The 19,808-nt window shown below is 44.1% G+C and overlaps 1 protein-coding gene across 3 annotated transcripts in view; it reads left to right on the forward strand.

Moving 5' to 3' along the window:
• Positions 1-19,808, forward strand: part of STK39 (serine/threonine kinase 39) — a 531,280-nt gene that overhangs the window by 433,840 nt on the left and 77,632 nt on the right. The window contains exon 17 of one of the 3 annotated variants that reach the window (XM_077447912.1): positions 13,101-13,792. The exons of the other annotated variants lie outside the window; for them this stretch is intronic. Coding sequence (XP_077304038.1) covers positions 13,101-13,111 — 11 coding nt within the window. The 3' untranslated portion in view covers positions 13,112-13,792. Of the gene's footprint in view, positions 1-13,100; positions 13,793-19,808 lie in introns of those variants that run through there. 3 annotated transcript variants of the gene reach the window in all.

A 19,808-nucleotide genomic window follows, 5' to 3' on the forward strand; every position in this document is an offset into this window, starting at 1 on the left:
ACCACAGATCTTCTGTGGATTTGGTCCTTCTATATCTTCAGACAGATGCTGTGATAATGAAATTAGGGCTCTGTAGGGACCAAACCATCACTTCCAGGGCTCCTTGTTCTTCTGTTCTCTCACTTAGCATTTTGTAAATTGATAAAAATAAACAATTAAAATATATATTTTTGTGAGCATTCTTACTTTACAGCATTTTTTCATATCTGCCTAAAACTTGTAGCCCACTACTGTATATTCATACATTCCAACCAAAGTTAAAAATGACACCTTAATTAAAGTGCTTACAAAAAAGAGGTCTACTTGCCAAGGTCTTCAGGTTTGTATTCATACACTACTGTAGTTCAACAGTCCAGTCCATTCCCTATTAGTAATTTGGGAACATATTTTTTCTTTCCAGTTTGTGATGCTGGAGACATATTCTAAAACACACCCACGTTGGGCACTCCTTGTTACTGTTTTATACAGGAAGCTAGATGTATTGGTGTCAGTACCAAGTTCATCGGGCGCTCTTAATCACAACCAAAATTCAATATAATAGTTTATCATTTTGAATCTAAACAGTTGCACAGAATAGGCTTTAGACTGCACTCACACTGCACATGTAAGGATCTCTGTCTGCAGTGGACTGCTAAGAACTTGGGTTACAATAAAGTGGGTAGACTGTCTGACTTTCATACAATTACGTCCTTTATTTTAGCCATGTGACTGAAATTTCCAAATCTCACTGTACTCACTGTGAAGTTACCCATAAAATTTTTTAAATTAAAAAGAAAGCTTCTTTAACGGAGCCTAACCTGACAGTTTTTTCAGTGTTTTTACAGTATCTGTAAAAGAAATCAGTTGTGTAAATGTGTGTGCTATTAATACCAAAAATATCATTTTTTATGGCTGATTTATAATCCTATATGCACAGGCAACAACCTTTCTAGCTCGTTACATACACAGCCCCTGCATCCTTGCACTGTGTAGCAGTGCTCCACAATGGTTGTGCTTCTCCTCTCTGCAAGTCTTATTCCTCATACACACAATCAGACTTTCCGACAACAAAACCGTGAGATTTTGTCCGAAGGGTGTTGGCTAAAACTTGTTTTGCATACACACGGTCACACAAATGTTGGCCAACAATTACAAACTTAGTGACGTACAAAGTGTTTTTTCAGCTCTTTAGCGCCACCCTTTGGGCTCCTTCTGCTAGTTTCCTGTTAGTAGAAGTTTGGTGAGTGTTTATTCATGTTTTTCATTTCATGCTTTTCAGTTTGTTTCTGAACGGCCGTTCATCAACCAGACATGTTACGGAATCGGAGGAGATAATGTGTTATTTATTATTGGCCTTTGAGTTATTCCTTTGCCATTTTTGGATGCATAGAATGCACTTTTTGGTTAAGTTCTATTGGCAGATAGCATTTGTATTTTTTTGTTAATGCACAATATTAGGGAGAATAATACTTGGCTATGTGTTTTACTTCAAATGACAGTTTGGGAGTAGGCAGTTACAGTTTAAAAAATACAATGTACAATTGACAAGAGACATCAACATAGTTGTATCTTTGATCGTATAAACTAGGGGATAATGGTGTTGTGGGTAACTTGCACAAATAAAAAACAAAACAAAAAAAACATAATAATATTATTCTTGATATCACCAGAAAAAAAGCCTTTGAAAATGTGTTTGCAATAACTACATCAGTATCACCAGCAAAGCAGCTTCATTATTATCCCATTTATTAAAGAAGAAGAGAATTGTGCGCTGCATTTGGAGATTTAATAATTTGCCACGTTACGAATGATAATTCTCCATAATTCTCCATTACGAACGCTATTTTACAAGACCGACCGCTTCTGCTTCCGAGCATGCGTGTTTGTACTTTGGACTTTTGTCCGACGGACTTGTGTACACACGATCTGAAAATCCAACAACACACATTTGTTGACAGAAAATTTGGAAACATGCTACCCAACATTTGTTGATGGAAAGTCCAACAACAATTGTCCGATGGAGCATACACACGGTCGGATTTTCCAACAACAGCCTGATATCCAACATTTCCCGTTGGAAAGTCTGATCGTGTGTACGGGGCTTAAGTTGGCTGACTCATTGAAACCAAAGTACTATCTTTGTGAGTAATATTTCTTCTCAACAGTTGTTTGAGGATGGGTCCACACTGGAGAACGCAGCGGCTCACAGCAGGAGTCCGGTGCGTCTCCATTCACCATTTCAGGTCTGATTTGAGCCCAAGTTTTGGGCTAAATTCAGACCTGAAACAGACCAAAAGACACACAGGGCTCTTGTATGATTCACACCAGAGCCTCTGTGGAGATGTGTGAACCGACTCCATAGAGAGCAAGTCACAATCTCCTGCTATGCATTGGATGCTAAGAAAGCCACATCCAATTTGAAATAGTGTGAACCCAGCTTAAAGTCTAACTCTAGGCAAAAAGCTCAAAAGATTGACACATTATATAAAAGGAGTCTGTTTTACCTCAAAAAACATTTCTATTTCTGTCCATCCAGTCCTGAAGATTTGCACAGCCCTGCCATACAGCACAGTCCTGTCTGGCAGAGCAGGAGAGCTTATTTTTCTTTTCTACAGTTTAATAACACGTATAGGTCTTGTCCTTCCCCTGCCTGTGGCCGGATATTGAATGGGAAAGCAGACTGATGATTTTGTCTCTTTATCACTCTACTTTCTCCTCTTATCAGCACTGCTGCACAACGGATTAAGTTCTTGTTCTGCTTCTCCTTCCCCCACCCTGAGTTCTGCTGTACAGGGACTGCAAGAGGCTGATACCAAGTACATAAAATTGCTTGCATTTAAAATAATAGGATTTTTATAACTACTTACCTATAACATCCTTTTCTTGGAGTACATGATGGGACATAGAGCCTTAAGTAATTACCTTAATGGGTTATAGGCCACCTTCAGGTGATGGACACTGGTATACCCAATCCAGGAAGTTCACCCCCTATATAACCCCTCCTCCTTCCAGGAGTACATCAGTTTCCGTAGCAAAGCAATATACTTAAATCCCAAAAAAGAGGGAAGGGACCTCTGTGTCCCATGATGTACTCCAAGAAAAGGATTTTATAGGTAAGCTGTTATAAAAATCCTATTTTATTTATCGTACATCATGGGACACAGAGCCTTAAGTAATTACTTAATGGGACGTCCCATAGCAATGCTACTTGAGGGGAGGGAGACAACCCGGAGGGTACCCCCAGACTTGAGGACCTATACTGCTGCCTGCAGCACACTGCGCCCAAAGGTGATATCCTCATACCTCCTTACATCCAGCTGATAATATTTTGTGAATGTATGCACTGAAGACCAAGTTGCAGCTTTACAGATCTGAGCCATGGAGGCCTGATGACACACTGCCCAAGAAGCTCTAACCGCCATTGTAGAGTGTGCCTTAACTTGAAAAGGGGGAATCTTACCCCTTAAATCATAAGTTTGAATTATAAGTTGCCGAATCCACTTAGCAACAGTGGATTTCAATGCTGCCTGTCTTTTCTTAGGACCCTCTGGCAGAATAAATAAGACATCCGTCTTACGAATCTGAGCAGTTGCCTTTAAATAGATTTTCACTGATCTCACCACATCAAGACAATGTAGTGAATTTTATTCCCTGGAACATGGTTTTGGAAAAAATGATGGCAGGACAATATCTTGGTTCAGGTGAAAACCTGAAACCACTTTCGGCAAAAAGTCTCGACGAGGGCATAACACCACTCTGTCCTCGTGAAAAATCAAATATGGCTCTTTACAAGAAAGAGCAGCCAATTCCGAAACCCTCCTTGCTGAGGATATAGCAAGCAAAAATACCAACTTCCTTGTCAAAAGGACTAAGGAAATATGTTGTATCGGTTCAAATGGCTGTTTTTGTAACACAGACAAAACTAAGTTCAAGACCCAAGGGTTCAAGGGAGGTTTGCCGGGTGGATTAAGCCACATCACCCCTTGCATAAAACATCGGTCTAAAGAATGTGTAGCAATTGGTCTTTGAAATAAGACTAATAAAACTGAGACTTGGCCTTTAATAGTACTCAAGACTAATTTAATTTCTACCCCTAATTGTAGAAAGGCAAGAATTCTACCTGATATATCTCGAAGGGTGCCAACCCTTGGATTCACACTAGGAAACATAAGCCCTCCAGGCTCTATAATATATGGTTATGGAAGCTGGCTTCCTTGCATTAATCGGGGTAGAGATAACTGACCCGGAGAGACCACGTTTATTCAAAATGTGGGTTTCAATAGCCAAGCCATTAAATTTAGAGAACGTAAGGTAGTATGGAATATCGGCCCCTTTGAGAGCAGATCTGGCCATAGTGGGAGGGACCATGGGTCCTCCACTGCCATTTTTATGATTTCTGCATACCATGACCTTCTGGGTCATGCTGGTGCCACCAGAATTACTGGATTTCTTTCCAGCTTGATCCTGCAAAGAAGTCGAGGCAGCAACTGAATAGGGGGGATGCATAGATCAGTGAGAACTAATCCCTGGGGGGTTACCAACGCATCCGTTCCGCATGAGAGTGGATCCCTTTTTCTAGCCACAAAGTTGACTAACTTCATGTTGAACCTGAACACTAGAAGATCTATGTCCAGAGTCCTCCATATTTGGCAAACAGCCCAAAATATGTTGGGGTGAAGAGAATAATTGCTGGCAACTTAAGTAGTCCGCCTGACAATTCTCTAATCCCGGAATGAAGACTGCCAGTAGGCACGGAACATTCCTTTCTGCCCAAGTTAGAATATGGTTCACCTCTCTCTGCACTAGAGACCCTTTGTGCCCCCTTAGTGATTGATATAGGCAACAGCTGTGGCATTCTCGGATTGGATCCTGACAGGACAATCCCGTAAACGGAAAGTCCAGGCCTTTAGAGCCTGATGCACTGCCCTAATCTCTAGGATATTGATGAACAAGGTTCTTTGGGCTCTTGACCACTGTCCCTGGACAGTTGTCTTTTCTAGTACTGCTCCCCAGCCTAAAAGGCTGGCATCTGTCGTTACCACTTTCCAGATAATTGGTCTGAAGGATTTTCCTTTCAGCAGATTCTGAGTTAGTAACCACCAATTGAGGCTTTGTGACACCCTTGGGGACAGCCGCATTGGCAAGTCTAAAGCTTGAATAGTTTTGACTGTTATGCCCTGTGCACTTAACCTGGCTAGAGGTGGAGCCAGCACCTTTGTGAACACCCGGAGTGCTGGAAATAAACTTGAAATAAATGCTAAAGTGATCTTGTGTGGTCATATAAAATCACCAAAAGCACAATTGTATCAAACAGTTTCTAAAAAGTGCCAATATATAAAGTGCAAATGAGAACAAAAATAAAGTGCACATGTGAAATATGCACTTCAAGTGTATCATCTAAGTGTACCAGAAGGATGTGCACCCTCAAAGTGAAATATTTCCAGAAGGATGTGCACCCTGCATAAATCACTCCATACGTTAAAGTGAACTAAAACAGGATAAATTATATAAACGATGAATAGAACATGATAGTCCTTCCAGGAGAATAAAGTTCAAAAGGTGGATGTATAAAAGGTGACTAAGTGCAAGAATGGAAAAAAAAACTAGAAAAGTCCACAAACAACTCCACAGGTGGGTTCCTAATGGCAGTGGTCTCACAGAACTCTCACCTCATATATATGAAGAAATCATCATCAACAGATATCACCAGGTACAGCATCCAGATGGTACCTAATCAGATTCCCATCCATTAACCATGGCTCTAGCGGCTTCTCCACACATTCTATTTATCTCCATGTAGATGTCATGATATATTCCAGTACAGTGTAGATAGTTAAATTATATAGAGAAGAGAAAAAATGCCTCCAATGGTGTAGTACGTTTAAATAAACTGAGAATATATTAAAGTATTGTAAATTGGACTCTTACATTAAAAACAGTTAAAATAGGCCAATAAACAGAAGTATCTGCGCTCAGAGCGCCTTCTCACATTACTTCTGGTATTCGCCTGCTTAAGGCCACTCCCTATGCGTTACGTCACGTCTCGTGACTTCATCTGGGGAAGGTCTACAGTTCCAGAATTGAAGAGAAAGATCTGTTCTTGGGCAGCCATGGATGATTTTTGCTTTATCTTTCAGAACCTGAAAGACAAAGCAAAGTCATCCGTGGCTGCCCAAGCACAATTGTGCTTTTGGTGATTTTATATGACCGCGCAAGATCACTTTAGCATTTATTTTCACGATTGTGTATTGTGAATACTTTTGGGTCTTGCTGCTGGTTTTACACATTAATATCACCGATTTTTACCCTAAGATACCATTTTTATTTACTCAGAGTAACACAAAGGACATCTTCACTCATTTCTTGTATACAGACTGGAAATGCTGTTCTAACTCGAACCGCAGAAACTTTTGGTGAGCGGGAAATATAGGGACATGCAGATATGCATCCCTGATGTTGATTGACGCCAGAAGTTCTCCTCCTAGAAGGATAGAAACTACTGACCTGATCATCTCCATGCGAAAGGAGCAGATCTTCTGTAACTGATTTCGATTTTTTTAGATCTAGAATGGGCTGACATCTCCATTTGGCTTTGGTACCATAAAAGAGCCTGTTTAAATGAAGGGCGTTTATACTTTCTTTTGACTGGTAAAAGAGTACTTTTCCCACTAGAAATTGTTTGGATATATTTGTCCAAATGTTCTCCAAATAGTCGCTCCCCATGAAAAGGGAACCCAGTTAGGAGGGTTTTACATGGTGCTTCGGCTGACCGATTTTTTAACCACAGGATTCTACACATATGTACAAGCATAAGCCTAAGGCGCGAAGACTGGTGAATAGAATCTTTAATGGCATCTATGGCAAAGCATAATGCTTTTGGTAGTTCAGCCAAATTCCGGGCTTGTTGCGCAGGAACCTTTTTAAGGGCCTGTCTAAATTGGTCCTGACTTAGATAGTTTGTAGATAGGCAACTCCTATCCTCCTATTGATTAGTGGTTCCAAATTAATAATAACTACAGCAGTAAGGAACAGACACAAAAGATACGCTCAGAATCTTTCCAAATAACTTTTCTCTTTTATTATGATGCATTTGAAGGTTTTTATACACATGATTACGTAGGTATCACATTAATATTACAATTGTACGTTTATGGTAACAATGGGCGTTACATAGGCAGGCTAACTCTAATCAGGACTCGAAAGAACGCAAAACATGTACTGAAAACATTATTAGTGCCATGTGCACAGTGAGAGCAGTGTGCAATACATATAAAATGGAATACAATTATATACAGAACTTACAAATTTCTATTACAATCCTTTAGGTATTGACAGACACTTATTGCAGTGACTGCAGGCTGAGTAACGACACTTGCCAAGGAAAAAGATTTTAACAGGGATTCTAACTTGTCTGATCCTTAAGCATTTGTGCATTGTCTACAGGACAAGTTAGGCTTTCATTCACACTGGAATTCACAGCATCAGCTGCTGGTACTTTCAATCTCTTCGTGAATTTCTCCTCCACGGGATAGAGAACTGAAAATCTCTTAGGAGGGAGAAAATGCTTATCCGGGTGATCCCATTCAGCAAAAACAAGCTGTTCTAGTAATGCATGGACACGAAACGCATGCAAAAGCTGAGAAGGTTTTAAGGAACCCAAGGAACAAAACGATCTGTCAGGAGACTCCATTAGGGGCAACATGAAAGTGGAACAAACCATCTCCGTTAGGCCGCGTACACACGGGCGGACTGTCTGCCCAACTAAGTTCGTCAGACAATCCGACAGACAGTCCGTCCAAACTTTTGAATGAACGGACTTGCCCACACACGGCACTTTTTGAGCGGACTAATTACAGCGGACTAAGTCCGTCAAACAATCCGCTCAACTTTTGAAATGAACGGACTCGCCCACACACGTGGAGGAAAGTCCGCTCATTTCGAGCGTGTCTCCAGGTAGGCGGGGCCCGCGACGGAGACGTCGCTGGCCCCGCCGCCTGGTATGGACTTAAAGGGCAACCCCAACGCCGAAAAAAATCAGCGTGGGGGTTCCCCCAAGTCCACAACAGACCCTTGTCCGAGCACGCTACCCGGCCGGCTAGGAAAGGGGGGGCGAGCGAGCGCCCCCCCCCCTCCTGAGCCGTACCAGGCTGCGTGCCCTCAACATGGGGGTGCCTTGGGGAAGGGGGGGCCGCGCGGCCCCCCCACCCCAAAGCACCTTGTCCCCATGTTGATGAGGACAAGGGCCTCTTCCCGACAACCCTGGCCGTTGGTTGTCGGGGTCTGCGGGGGGGGGGGCTTATCGGAATCCGGGAGCCCCCTTTAATAAGGAGGCCCCGGATACCGGCCCCCCACCCTATGTGAATGAGTATGGGGTACAATGTACCCCTACCCATTCACCTGTGAAAAAAAGTAAAAAAAAAACACAACACAGGGTTAAAATATTTTATTGCACAGCTCCGGGGGTCTTCCGCCTTCGGGGGTCTTCTCGCCGGACTCCTCCGCTATCTTCTTGTAGCTCTTTTGCTAGCGGAGGAGTCCGGCTTTCTTCCTCCCCGCCGCCGGCCTCTTCTCCCGACTTCGGGGGTCTTGTCCCCCTCTTCGGTTCTTCTGCCGGGCCACCGCGCCTTCTTATAGCTCTTTTACAGGCGGTGGCCTGGTCTTCTGTCGCCGCTGTCGCCGCCTTCCATTCTTCTTCTTCTTCTTCTTCTTCTTCCTCAGGAGATGTTGCCTCGACGATCTCTCCGGCCGGAATGCCAGAGCCATGCTGCGCGGCCACTTATATAGTGACAATGGGGCGGTGTCACATGGTATATGTCACATGGGTTGGTCACATGGGTTGATGTCACATGGGGACTATGACATCGTAAGGGGGCGGGGTCACCATGTGACACCAACCCATGTGACATATACCATGTGACACCGCCCCATTGTCACTATATAAGTGGCCGCGCAGCGCGGCTCTGGCATTCTGGCCGGAGAGATCGTCGAGGCAACATCGCCTGGGGAAGAAGAAGAAGAAGAACGGAAGGTGGCGACAGCGGCGACAAAAGACCAGGCCACCGCCTGTAAAAGAGCTATAAGAAGGCGCGGTGGCCCGGCAGAAGAACCGAAGAGGGGGACAAGACCCCCGAAGTCGGGAGAAGAGGCCGGTGGTGGGGAGGAAGAAAGCCGGACTCCTCCGCTAGCAAAAGAGCTACAAGAAGATAGCGGAGGAGTCCGGCGAGAAGACCCCCGAAGACGGAAGACCCCCGGAGCTGTGCAATAAAATATTTTAACCCTGTGTTGTGTTTTTTTTTGTACTTTTTTTCACAGGTGAATGGGTAGGGGTACATTGTACCCCATAGTCATTCACATAGGTTGGGGTCCGGTATCCGGGGCCCCCTTATTAAAGGGGGCTCCCGGATTCCGATAAGCCCCCCGCCCGCAGACCCCGACAACCAACGGCCAGGGTTGTCGGGAAGAGGCCCTTGTCCTCATCAACATGGGGACAAGGTGCTTTGGGGTGGGGGGGCCGCGCGGCCCCCCCTTCCCCAAGGCACCCCCCATGTTGAGGGCACGCGGCCTGGTACGGCTCAGAAGGTGGGGCGCTCGCTCGCCCCCCTTTGCTAGCCGGCCGGGTAGCGTGCTCGGACAAGGGTCTGTTGTGGACTTGGGGGAACCCCCACGCCGATTTTTTTTCGGCGTTGGGGTTCCCCTTTAAGTCCATACAAGGCGGCGGGGCCAGCGACGTCTCCGTCGCGGGCCCCGCCTACCTGGAGACGCGCTCGAAATGAGCAGACTTTTCTCCGGGCGGGAAAAGTCCGCTCTTTCGAAAGTACAGCGGACTGGCACATACACGGGCGGACTGTCCGCTCAAACCAAGTTTGGACGGACAGTTTTACGGAAATTCCGTAAGACTTTGTTCGTCAGACAGTCCGCTGAAAAAGTCCGCTGAAGCCCACACACGAGCGGACTGTCCGCTCAAATGTGTTTCGGCGGACTAAGTTGGGCAGACAGTCCGCCCGTGTGTACGCGGCCTAAGAGTTTGTATCAGCAATTTGTCAGATTGTGAGGCTGAAAAAGGTAACGTTGTTTCCTTCACAGAGGAATCATCAGTTTTATTTTCCTCCTGATAGACTGAGGGTAACAACTCATCCTGAGCCCACTGTTCCTCTTGCAAAGGTTCTGAAGTGGGGGTGGGGGATCTAGCATGCTTCCTATCCATTTGAATGGAGGATTCGATTAAAGCCGCTAATCTTCCTTCCAGACCCTGCAGGGTGGAGGAAAGGATATCTTCAGTCACGTATACAGGGGCCGAGATGTGAGAAGCAGTTGCACCATCAATTTGTTCCAATGGCTCACCCTGGCTTGCCATAACTGGTAAGTCAGGCGAGGATGACAGAGTGGAAATTCGACTTGAGATCCTAGCACCTGGAGGTTAAACCTTTAGTACTTTTTTGGTCTTTGTGCTGTCTTTTTTGGAAGGCATAGTCCTAAGCACAAAAACAGAGGCACTATAACAATTGCACTTAATCGCTGAATATAATGAATATAAACAAATAAAGGAGCTATAAAGTTCAGCCTGGTGCTTGGAAAAAAGTGTCCTTTCTGTATTAGGAATGCTAGCTTGCAACCCTCATGTGTCCCACAGCTCCTGTGTCCCTGTGTGCAGGCTGCTTGTTTCCTCCATGTCAGCCGAAGAGAGACTGTCACAGCTGTAGTTTTATCTGTTTTTGCCTGCCGTGCATCCCTGTGGACGTTCACAGGACTGTACTTAGGCCCGCCCCCCTCCAGGGAAAAAATCCACCCCTCTTTTCATTTAAAAATGTTACTGCGCTGGTGCGTGGTGCTTTCGGGTCTACAGATCCAACACGGGAGGGGGAGGCAAAGACTTGTTTAGCAGCAGGCACACAACAACAGTAATAGCAGTCAACAGTAACAATAGCTAACAATATTAGCAGTACCAGAGGGACCTCCGCACCCCCGCGGCGGGGGGTAACATAAGGGGGTACACCGCTGATGTCCCCCTAACCCTCTCGTCCCTTCAGGGTGGAGAAAGAAAACATATAAACACATTTCTTTTACTTAAGAGGAATCCCCCTGCACGCGCGGCTGCTGCCACACACACACAGACTGAGCTTTAAAGTGAAGACAATAGAGTAAGGTATGTGCATAGACTCCCTCTAGTGGAGAATTAAGGCATGGCAAAAAATGTCCCTAATGGAAGAATACAGGTGTTTTTAGTACCTAAGTTTCTTCCCTTACCTTACCCCCACCGCAGGATTTGCTGAATTATCAAACAATCCAACCTTCACCCATCATGGCAGGCTGCGTTTAGCAAACCTTCAAGGACCGGGTCCCTAGATTTCAGGGGTTCCAACTCCCTTGGACCTGTAAAGCACCCCACCAGGAAAGTAATGTACCAAGACCTAAGCCCTGGGTTCCTGGGGTCCAGTCCTACAAAGAGAGGCATTACAGGTGAAACCTCCTGCTTCTGATACGAGGCCCCAGGTACCATCCACTTAGGCCTCATTGGCACTTTGGATGGATCTGGTCTATGGAGGCTATTTAAATCCAGCATGGATCCCTCCTGGAGCTCCTCAGAAAACATCTTCACTCGTGACCAACACCTTAGACACTGGCGAAAAAACTGATGTGCTCTGGAAGGAGGAGGGGATATATAGGGCGTGAACTTTCTCGATTGGGTATACCAGTGTCCATCACCTGTAGGTTGGCTATAACCCATTAAGTAATGACTTAATCCTCTGTGCCCCATGATGTACGATAAATAAACTACATTTAATGGTGTATTGCTGTATACAGAACTGTATTCATTTTTTTCTTTTATATCTGCTTAGAGTTCAGATTTAGGCAAAATCACAAACAGAGCTCTCTAGTAGTTATTATGCAAATCTTTATATTTAAAATAACAAAAATATGGAAGAGCAAGCAACTTTAAAATGTGAAAGTCATACAGAAAATGAGCTTATGGTAATACTTTGAAATATGTGAACACTAGAAATACAACGTACTCGCCCTTTAAGCAGAAACTTTGATAAATGAGCCAGAGAGGGTTGTAAATGGCCTGTTGGTTATCAGATAACTAGTCTTCAAACACACTGGCGTGCTATTGATCGCAATTTCTTATAATCCATTTTCTTTCTAACCCAACTGTACAAGATCATTGTCAGCCATGCGAATCAATCCAGCAAAGCTTACATTGTTCCTTTGTGAAAAGGCTGCAGAAATTGGGTAGCACAGAAGGCAGGTATAATATTCCTATTAAGATTTTCTTCTATGCTTCTAATAGAATTGGGAGTCAGTGTGGCAAATTAGCCACTGGGCTGAACGATTTCAAAAAAGGATAAGATGACATTATCCCGGGGTCCACCAGCACAGAGGTTCTGGTATCAAACTTGTTAGCAGTGAAGAGAGGGAATTGTGTAGACAATTATATAACTATAGCCAATGAAGAAAAAATTATAGGTATAATGGAAACAGCGCAAATCATATGAATAAAATCATTCTTGCATCTCATGATCCTTTTTAAAAACATTTAGGATATTTTTATAGCTCAACCTATGCCGTTATTATAAAATATTTGATATACCTAAAGTGTAACTAAAGGCAAAACTTTTTTTTTTAGTTTTGGATAGAGTGGAGAGGGATTAGAACCCATGTAAGCTTTAACTGCAGTATATACCCCCGTTAGGGAGATTTACTCTCCATTTGTCTTTTTTACCATTATCATCGATAGTAAAGAAAAACACACATTTTTGTTTCACATCAGAACACTATAAAGCCCCATACACACTATTCGATTTTCTGCAGGTTTTTGTCTTTAGATTTACCAAAACCATATAATATGAGTTCAAACCTTTAAGCCTCGTACACACGATTGGATTTTCTGCAGCCAAAGCATCAAACTTTTGTCCCAAGGGCGTGTGCTGTGAACTTGTCTTGCATACAAATGATACACAATTGTCTGCCAACAAATATGAACGTAGTGACATAAAATACGTACTATGAGCTGATAAAAAGGAAGTTCAATTGTCAGGTGCCACCCTTTGGGCTCCTACTAATTTCATGTTAGTAGAAGTTTGGTGAGTGTTGATTCACACTTTTCATTTTGCGCTTTTCAGCTTGTTTCTGAACTGCCATCAACCTGAACTTCATCAACCAGACATGTTGCGGAGTCAGAGGAGATAATGTGTTATTTATTATTGGCCTTGGAGTTATTGCTTTGACCCAAGTCCAGTCCAGGAACAGGAGGAGGAGGATTTCTTAGACCAAAAATTAGTTGCTTTATTAATCGTGACCAATTATGTCATATGCCTTCACTGCGGGAGCTCCATGAGAATAATCCAGACTTATCTCCAGATGATGGACCCCTGCTTTCACCAACTCTTGGCATTGTTGACCCCCTATATTAAGAAACAGGACACATGCATGACGCTTTTATTTTATTTTTTGGTTGAATAATGATTTGATTTGGTATATGTTCTATATTATTGGATGCATAGAATGCACTTTTTGGTTAAGTTCTATTGACAGATAGCATGTCTAATTTTATTTGTTTTCTTTTTTTTAATGCACAAAAAAACAAGCATAATAATATTATTCTTGATATCACTAGAAAATAAAAGCCTTTAAACCACTTGCTTACTGGGCACTTAAACACCCTTCCTGCCCAGACCAATTTTCAGTTTTCGGTGCTCTCACACTTTGAATGACAATTACTCAGTCATGTAACACTGTACCCAAATGAATTTTGTGTGCTTTTTTTCACACAAATAGAGCTTTCTTTTGGTGGTATGTGATCACCTCTGGGGTTTTTATTTTTTGCGCTATAAATGAAAAAAGGCAGAAAATTTTGAAAAAAAACGCATATTTCTTTCTTTCTGTGATAAAATTTTGCAAATTATTATTTTTTTTCATAAAATTTGGCCACAATTTATACTGCTACATATCTTTGGTAAAAATAACCCAAATTAGTGGATATTATTTGGTCTTTGTGAAAGTTAGAGAGTCCACAATCTGTGGTGTGAATCATAAAAAATTGATCACACCTGATGTACTGGTGGCATCTCATTTCTTGCGACCAGAACAAGCCAGGAAAGTACAAATACCCCCCAAATGACCCCTTTTTTGAAAGTAGACATTCCAAGGTATTTACTAAGATGCATGGTGAGGTTTTTGATGTTGTCATCTTTTTCCCACAATTCTTTGCAAAATGAAGATTTTTTTTTCTCACAAAATTTTCAATGTAATAGGTTATTTCTCTCACATGGCATGTGTATACCACAAATGACACCCCAAAATACGTTCTGCTACTCCTTCTGAGTATTACGATACCAAATGTGTGAGACTTTAACACAGCCTGGCCACATACAGAGGCCCAATATTGAAATAGCACCATCAGGCGTTCTAGGAGCATACATTATACATTTCATTTCTCAACCACCTATTACACTTTTGAAGGCCCTGGAGCACCAGGACAATGGAAATGCCCACAAAGTGACCCCAATTTTGGAAAGCTAACACCCCAACATATAATCCATGAGGCATAATGAGTCATTTGAATTGTTCATTTTTTTTCCAGAAGTTTTGGGAAAATGTGGAAAAAAAATGAAAACGCATTTTTTTTACGCAAAGTTGTCCATTTATAAGATATTTCCAACACATAGCATGTACATAGCAAAAATGACACACCAAAATACGTTCTGCTACTCCTCCTGAATATGACAATACCAAATATGTGAGACTTTTACACAGCCTGACCACATACAAAGGCCAATATTGAAATAGCACCATCAGGCATTCTAGGAGCATAAATTACACATCTCATTTCTCAACCACCTATTACATTTTTAAAGGCCCTGGAGCACCAGGACAATGGAAATGCCCACAAAGTGACCCCATTTTGGAAAGCTAACACCCCAATGTATAATCTATGAGGCATATTGAGTCTTTTGAATGGTTTATTTTTTTCCAGAAGTTTCGGGAAAATTTGGAAAAAAACTAAAAAGCATTTTTTTACGCAAAGTTGTCCATTTATAAGATATTTCCAACACATAGCATGTACATAGCAAAAATGACATCCCAAAATACGTTCTGCTACTCCTGAGTATGGCAATACCAAATGTGTGAGACTTTTACACAGCTTGGCCACATACAGAGGCCCAACATGCAAGGAACACCATCAGGTGTTCCAGGGACACATAGCATGCACATACCAAGAATTACACCCCAAAATACATTCTGCTGAGAAAAGAGTAAACAAAAGATTACCTGTGGTTTTAGCAGCGCAGTTGTCCACAGGATGATAGCACTGGTCCAGGCAGCAGGCAGGGACTTGGTCAGCAAAAGTGAACACAATTTTCCAGGCAACAGGCAGGTATACTGTCCATAGTCAATATAGGCAGCAGGCAGGGATACTGTCCATATACAGTCCAAGGTCAGTGCAGGCGGAGATCGTCAGCAGTGCCAAAATATTGGTCCTGGTAGTAGGCAGGAACATGGTCCATCCATGTGGTGTGGTCAGTTCATGCGACAGGCAGAGGCATGATGGTATAGGTCCTACAGGCAGCAGGCAGAAGTAGGGCCTCGTTAAGGACAGAATGGGGATAGGGGTAGAGGCTTCTCCCACCCAAATCTCTTTGAAGCCTCCGAGTCTCCAGACCCTAATCTAGGAATGAGAAAACAAATGAAATTGTCTTCTTCATCCAAAAAAACTATTCTGGAGCCCCTCACATATGTGAGACCCCTGTTATGAATCTCACTAGTCCACTGAGAGGGTACAAGATCAGTCCAAGAGGCAGGCAAGAGGCATGGTCAAACAGTCCAGGGTCAGTTCCAGATCAGGCAGAGGCATAAACAGAATCAGTAGGCAGAAGCGTGGTCGAATAACAAGCCAGGGTCAGTTACAGAGCAAGCAGAGGCATAAGGGGTGTGAAGGTAAATGGCAGGAAGTGAGGGTTATGGTTACCATACTTCACTAATAATTCACTGAAGTATGGTAACGGCGGAAACAGTCACCTATGCAGAGGCCTGGTTGGGAAGGGCATTGGGCACAATGATAAGTGGTGTCTCTTCTCAATCCTCGTTTGCTGCACATCTGACATTTTTTCTAATGTCTTCGGCCTGTTGGTCTGGGAGGGATTTTATCAGGAAAGTGGCGCTCAGAGAGTCTGCTAATTACATCGGATCGAATGTTTTCTGGTGGGCCCTTGGGGTATAGAAGGGCAGTGCCGATTTCCTCGACAACCCCCATGAACATGTTGTACTCATGGATACAAGTGGGTTTTTGTATTGGGCCATCCCTCCTGGTGATCTCAACAAAAGTGTTATTGTGGATCGAAGAAAGCATGTACACATCCCTTCTGTCCCTCCACTTCACAGCCAAAATTTCCTCATTCCGTAAACTCGCGGCTTCGCCTTTTCTTAACCTTTTGTTGACGAGGCATTGAGGAAAGCCCTTCTGGTTCGTCCTTACGGTGCCACATGCTGGAGTTTGCTTTCTATGGAGGTTGCGGAACAGGGGTAAACTTGTGTAAAAATTATCCACATAAAGATGGTAGCCTTTCTCCAGGAGTGGGTTTATGAGTTCCCAAACAGCTTTCCCACTCGATCCGATGTATTCGGGGCAATTAGGGGGATGTAGCTGGGTGTCCTTCCCTTCGTATACCATGAAGGAATATGTCTACCCTGTGGCTCGATCACACAATTTATACTTTTTCACCCCATAGCGGGCCCTTTTGGAGGGAATAAATTGTTTTAGGCCCAGCCTGCCAGAAAATTTGATCAGGGACTCATCCACACATATGTGTTGGTCTGGGGTAAACAACTGGGGGAAGATCTCAGAAAAATAATTTATTAGCGGCCGAATTTTGTAAAGTTTATCAAAATTTGAGTCATTCCGGGGAAGGCACTGGGTATTGTCGTTAAAGTGTAGGAATCTCATTATCATGAGATATCTGGTCCAGGGCATTATTGAGGAAAAGATGGGCATGTGATAGATGGGGCGGGATGACCAATATGAACGTATTTCATTTTTATCGTTTAGTCCCATACAAAATGTGAGGCCCAAAAAATTTTTAAACTCCTCCACTGTTAGGGCTCTCCACTCATAGGGACGGGCATAAGAGGACGTTGGGTTGCTTTCAATAAATTGTTGGGCATATAGGTTGGACTGGACCACAATCGATTCAAGCATGTCCTCTGTAAAAATTAAGTGGAAAAAGTCCATCAGGGAAAAATTGTGTGTGTCCACCTGGACTCCTGGGTTGGCAGTGAAAGGGGGAACGTTAGCTTCTCCTGAGTTAGGAGGAAGCCACAAGGGGTTCTGGAGGGAATAGGGAAGGCTGGCATGGGACCTAACCCTTTGGGGCAGAGTTGACACACTGCTCCTTGGCCTTTGCCGAGGTACTGTGGTGCCGGTGGATGGCACTGGGTTGCCGGTGGATGGCTCTGCGGTGCTGGTGGATGGTACCGCCTCCTCACCAGTACGCCTTCGCCTGAAGGGCGGACTATCATCTTCCTCCTCTGAGGCTGTTATTGTACCACTGCTGAGGACAGGCTCGTAGTCCACGTCAGACTCACAATCTGAATATGAGGAGGAATCTGAAGTGGAGACCTCCCCGTTGTTCTCGTCAGCTGCAAGAATATCATATGCCTCCTCAGCTGAATATAATCTTTGTGACATTTTTATTGATCACAAATGGCACTGACAGGTGACGCTGATCTGGCAGATGACACTGACAGGTGACACTGATGTGGCAGGTGACACTAACAGCACTGATCACAGGTGACACTGACGTGGCAGGTGGCACTGACGACAGGTGGCACTGACAACACGTGGCACTGACAAATGGCACTGGAGGCAGATGGCACTGAAGGCAGATGGCGCTGACAGATGGGGCTGACAGATGGGGCTGACAGATGGTGCTGACAGATGGGGCTGGCAGATGGGGCTGGCAGATGTCGCTGGCAGATGTCGCTGACAGATGGCGCTGACAGATGGCACTGGGGCTGGCACTGACAGATGGCGCTGGCTATTTGCTCTGGCTAATTGCTCTGGCAGATGGGGCTGGCAGATGGCACTGGGGCTGGCACTGGCAGGTGGCACTGGCAGATGGCACTGGGGCTGACTGCACTGGCAGATGGCACTGGGGCTGACAGATGGCACTGGGGCTGACTGTATTTGATACACTGTATCGCTTTCCTACTCACAGATCCTCTCTCTCGTCACACGCTGTCTCTGTGTGAGGAGAGAGAGACAGGGCAGTGGGAGATGATCTCATATGTTTACATTTGAGATCATCTCCCATTGGCAGCTGTGATCGCGCTGTAAACGCCCGCTTTGATTGGCCGTTCACGGCGATCTGTGTTTGCCTGTCTCAGGGAGACACGGCAAACACAAAACTTCCCCGATGCGCGCCCGAGGCGGCGCGTATTGCGGAAGTAAACACAAGGACGTCCAGGGACGGCCACCCGGACGAAATCGCCCGCTCTACGGCCGTCATTCGGCTATAGGGCGGGCGGGAACCGGTTAAAATACGTTTGGCAGAACTCCATCAGTATCACCAGCAAAGCAGCTTCATTATTATCCCAGTAAAGAGGAAGAGAATGTGCGCTGCATTTCGACATTTCATAATTTGCCACATCACAAATGTTAATTCTCCATTAAGAATGCTAGTTTACAAGACCAACTGCTTCTGGCTCGTCCTTGCTTCCGAGCATGCGTTTTGTATACACGATTGGAAAATCTGACAACAGACCGTTGTCCGTGGAAAATTTATAAGCCTGCCATTCAACATTTGTCTGCAGAAAATCTGATAACAATTGTCCATTGGAGCGTACAAATGGTCGGATTTTCGGCCAATAGTCTGTCATCACACAATTCCCGGAATAAAATCTGATCGTGTGTACAAGGCTTAAGCCCTTATACACACGGTCGGAGATTCTGACGGAATGTGTCCGATCGAACCGTTTTGTCGGATATTCCGACTGTGTGTGGTCTACATCGGACTGTTTCCGTCTGAGTATCCGACGAACCAAGTTTTCCAACTTGTTGGTAAAAGTTTCTGACAAAATGCTCTGATCAGACATACTCCGATCATGTGTAGAGAATTCTGATCGGACAAAGTGCCACGCATGCTCAGATCAAATTCCTACACCAAAGCTATTGGCTACTGGCGTGAACGTAGTCCCGTCGTAACGAAATAACGTCATCACATCGGATTTTCCAACAATTTTGTCCGACCGTGTGTATGCAACAGTTTCGGACAAAATCAATATCCAACGGATTTGTTTGTCGGAATCTCCAACCGTGTGTACAAGGGCTAAGAGTTTCAATTCGTATGCAATCATGCGGGCCCTTGCACATGGTTTTGGTAAATCTGAAGACAAAAATCTTATAGTGCGTATGAGGCTTATGAGGGGAAATCTTCCAATGAGGATGCTACTTATGGTGACACAATGGAATTTACTCACTTTGGTGAACGTCATTAACCCAAAAGCTTGTCCTGAAAAAATTGTATGTTAGTGCAAATAAAAAAAGTATCACGGACAGTATTTAATTGTTTCTGTCGCAATTGCATTAATACAGCTACAATCACCTCCCCCAAAGAGAGGTATCCTCTCACTACCTGTTGTGGCTATGGGACAGGAAGTGAAGAGAAATCTCCCCAGTGGGACATAGATGGCAAAATTGGATTGTTTGGGTTTACTCTAAACTTGTACAAATGTACACTCAGAGAACAATGTGACAGGAGCAAAGTGATGACCTTAATAGTCTCCTGCTGCGCTTTTATTGTCCAATCTCAGATTAAAGGGTAAGTATGGCCAAA

This window comes from Lithobates pipiens, unplaced genomic scaffold, assembly GCF_037356315.1.
Source record: "Lithobates pipiens isolate NorthernLeopardFrog02 unplaced genomic scaffold, aLitPip1_a1.2 Scaffold_22, whole genome shotgun sequence".
In the NCBI taxonomy this organism is placed as follows: domain Eukaryota; kingdom Metazoa; phylum Chordata; class Amphibia; order Anura; family Ranidae; genus Lithobates; species Lithobates pipiens.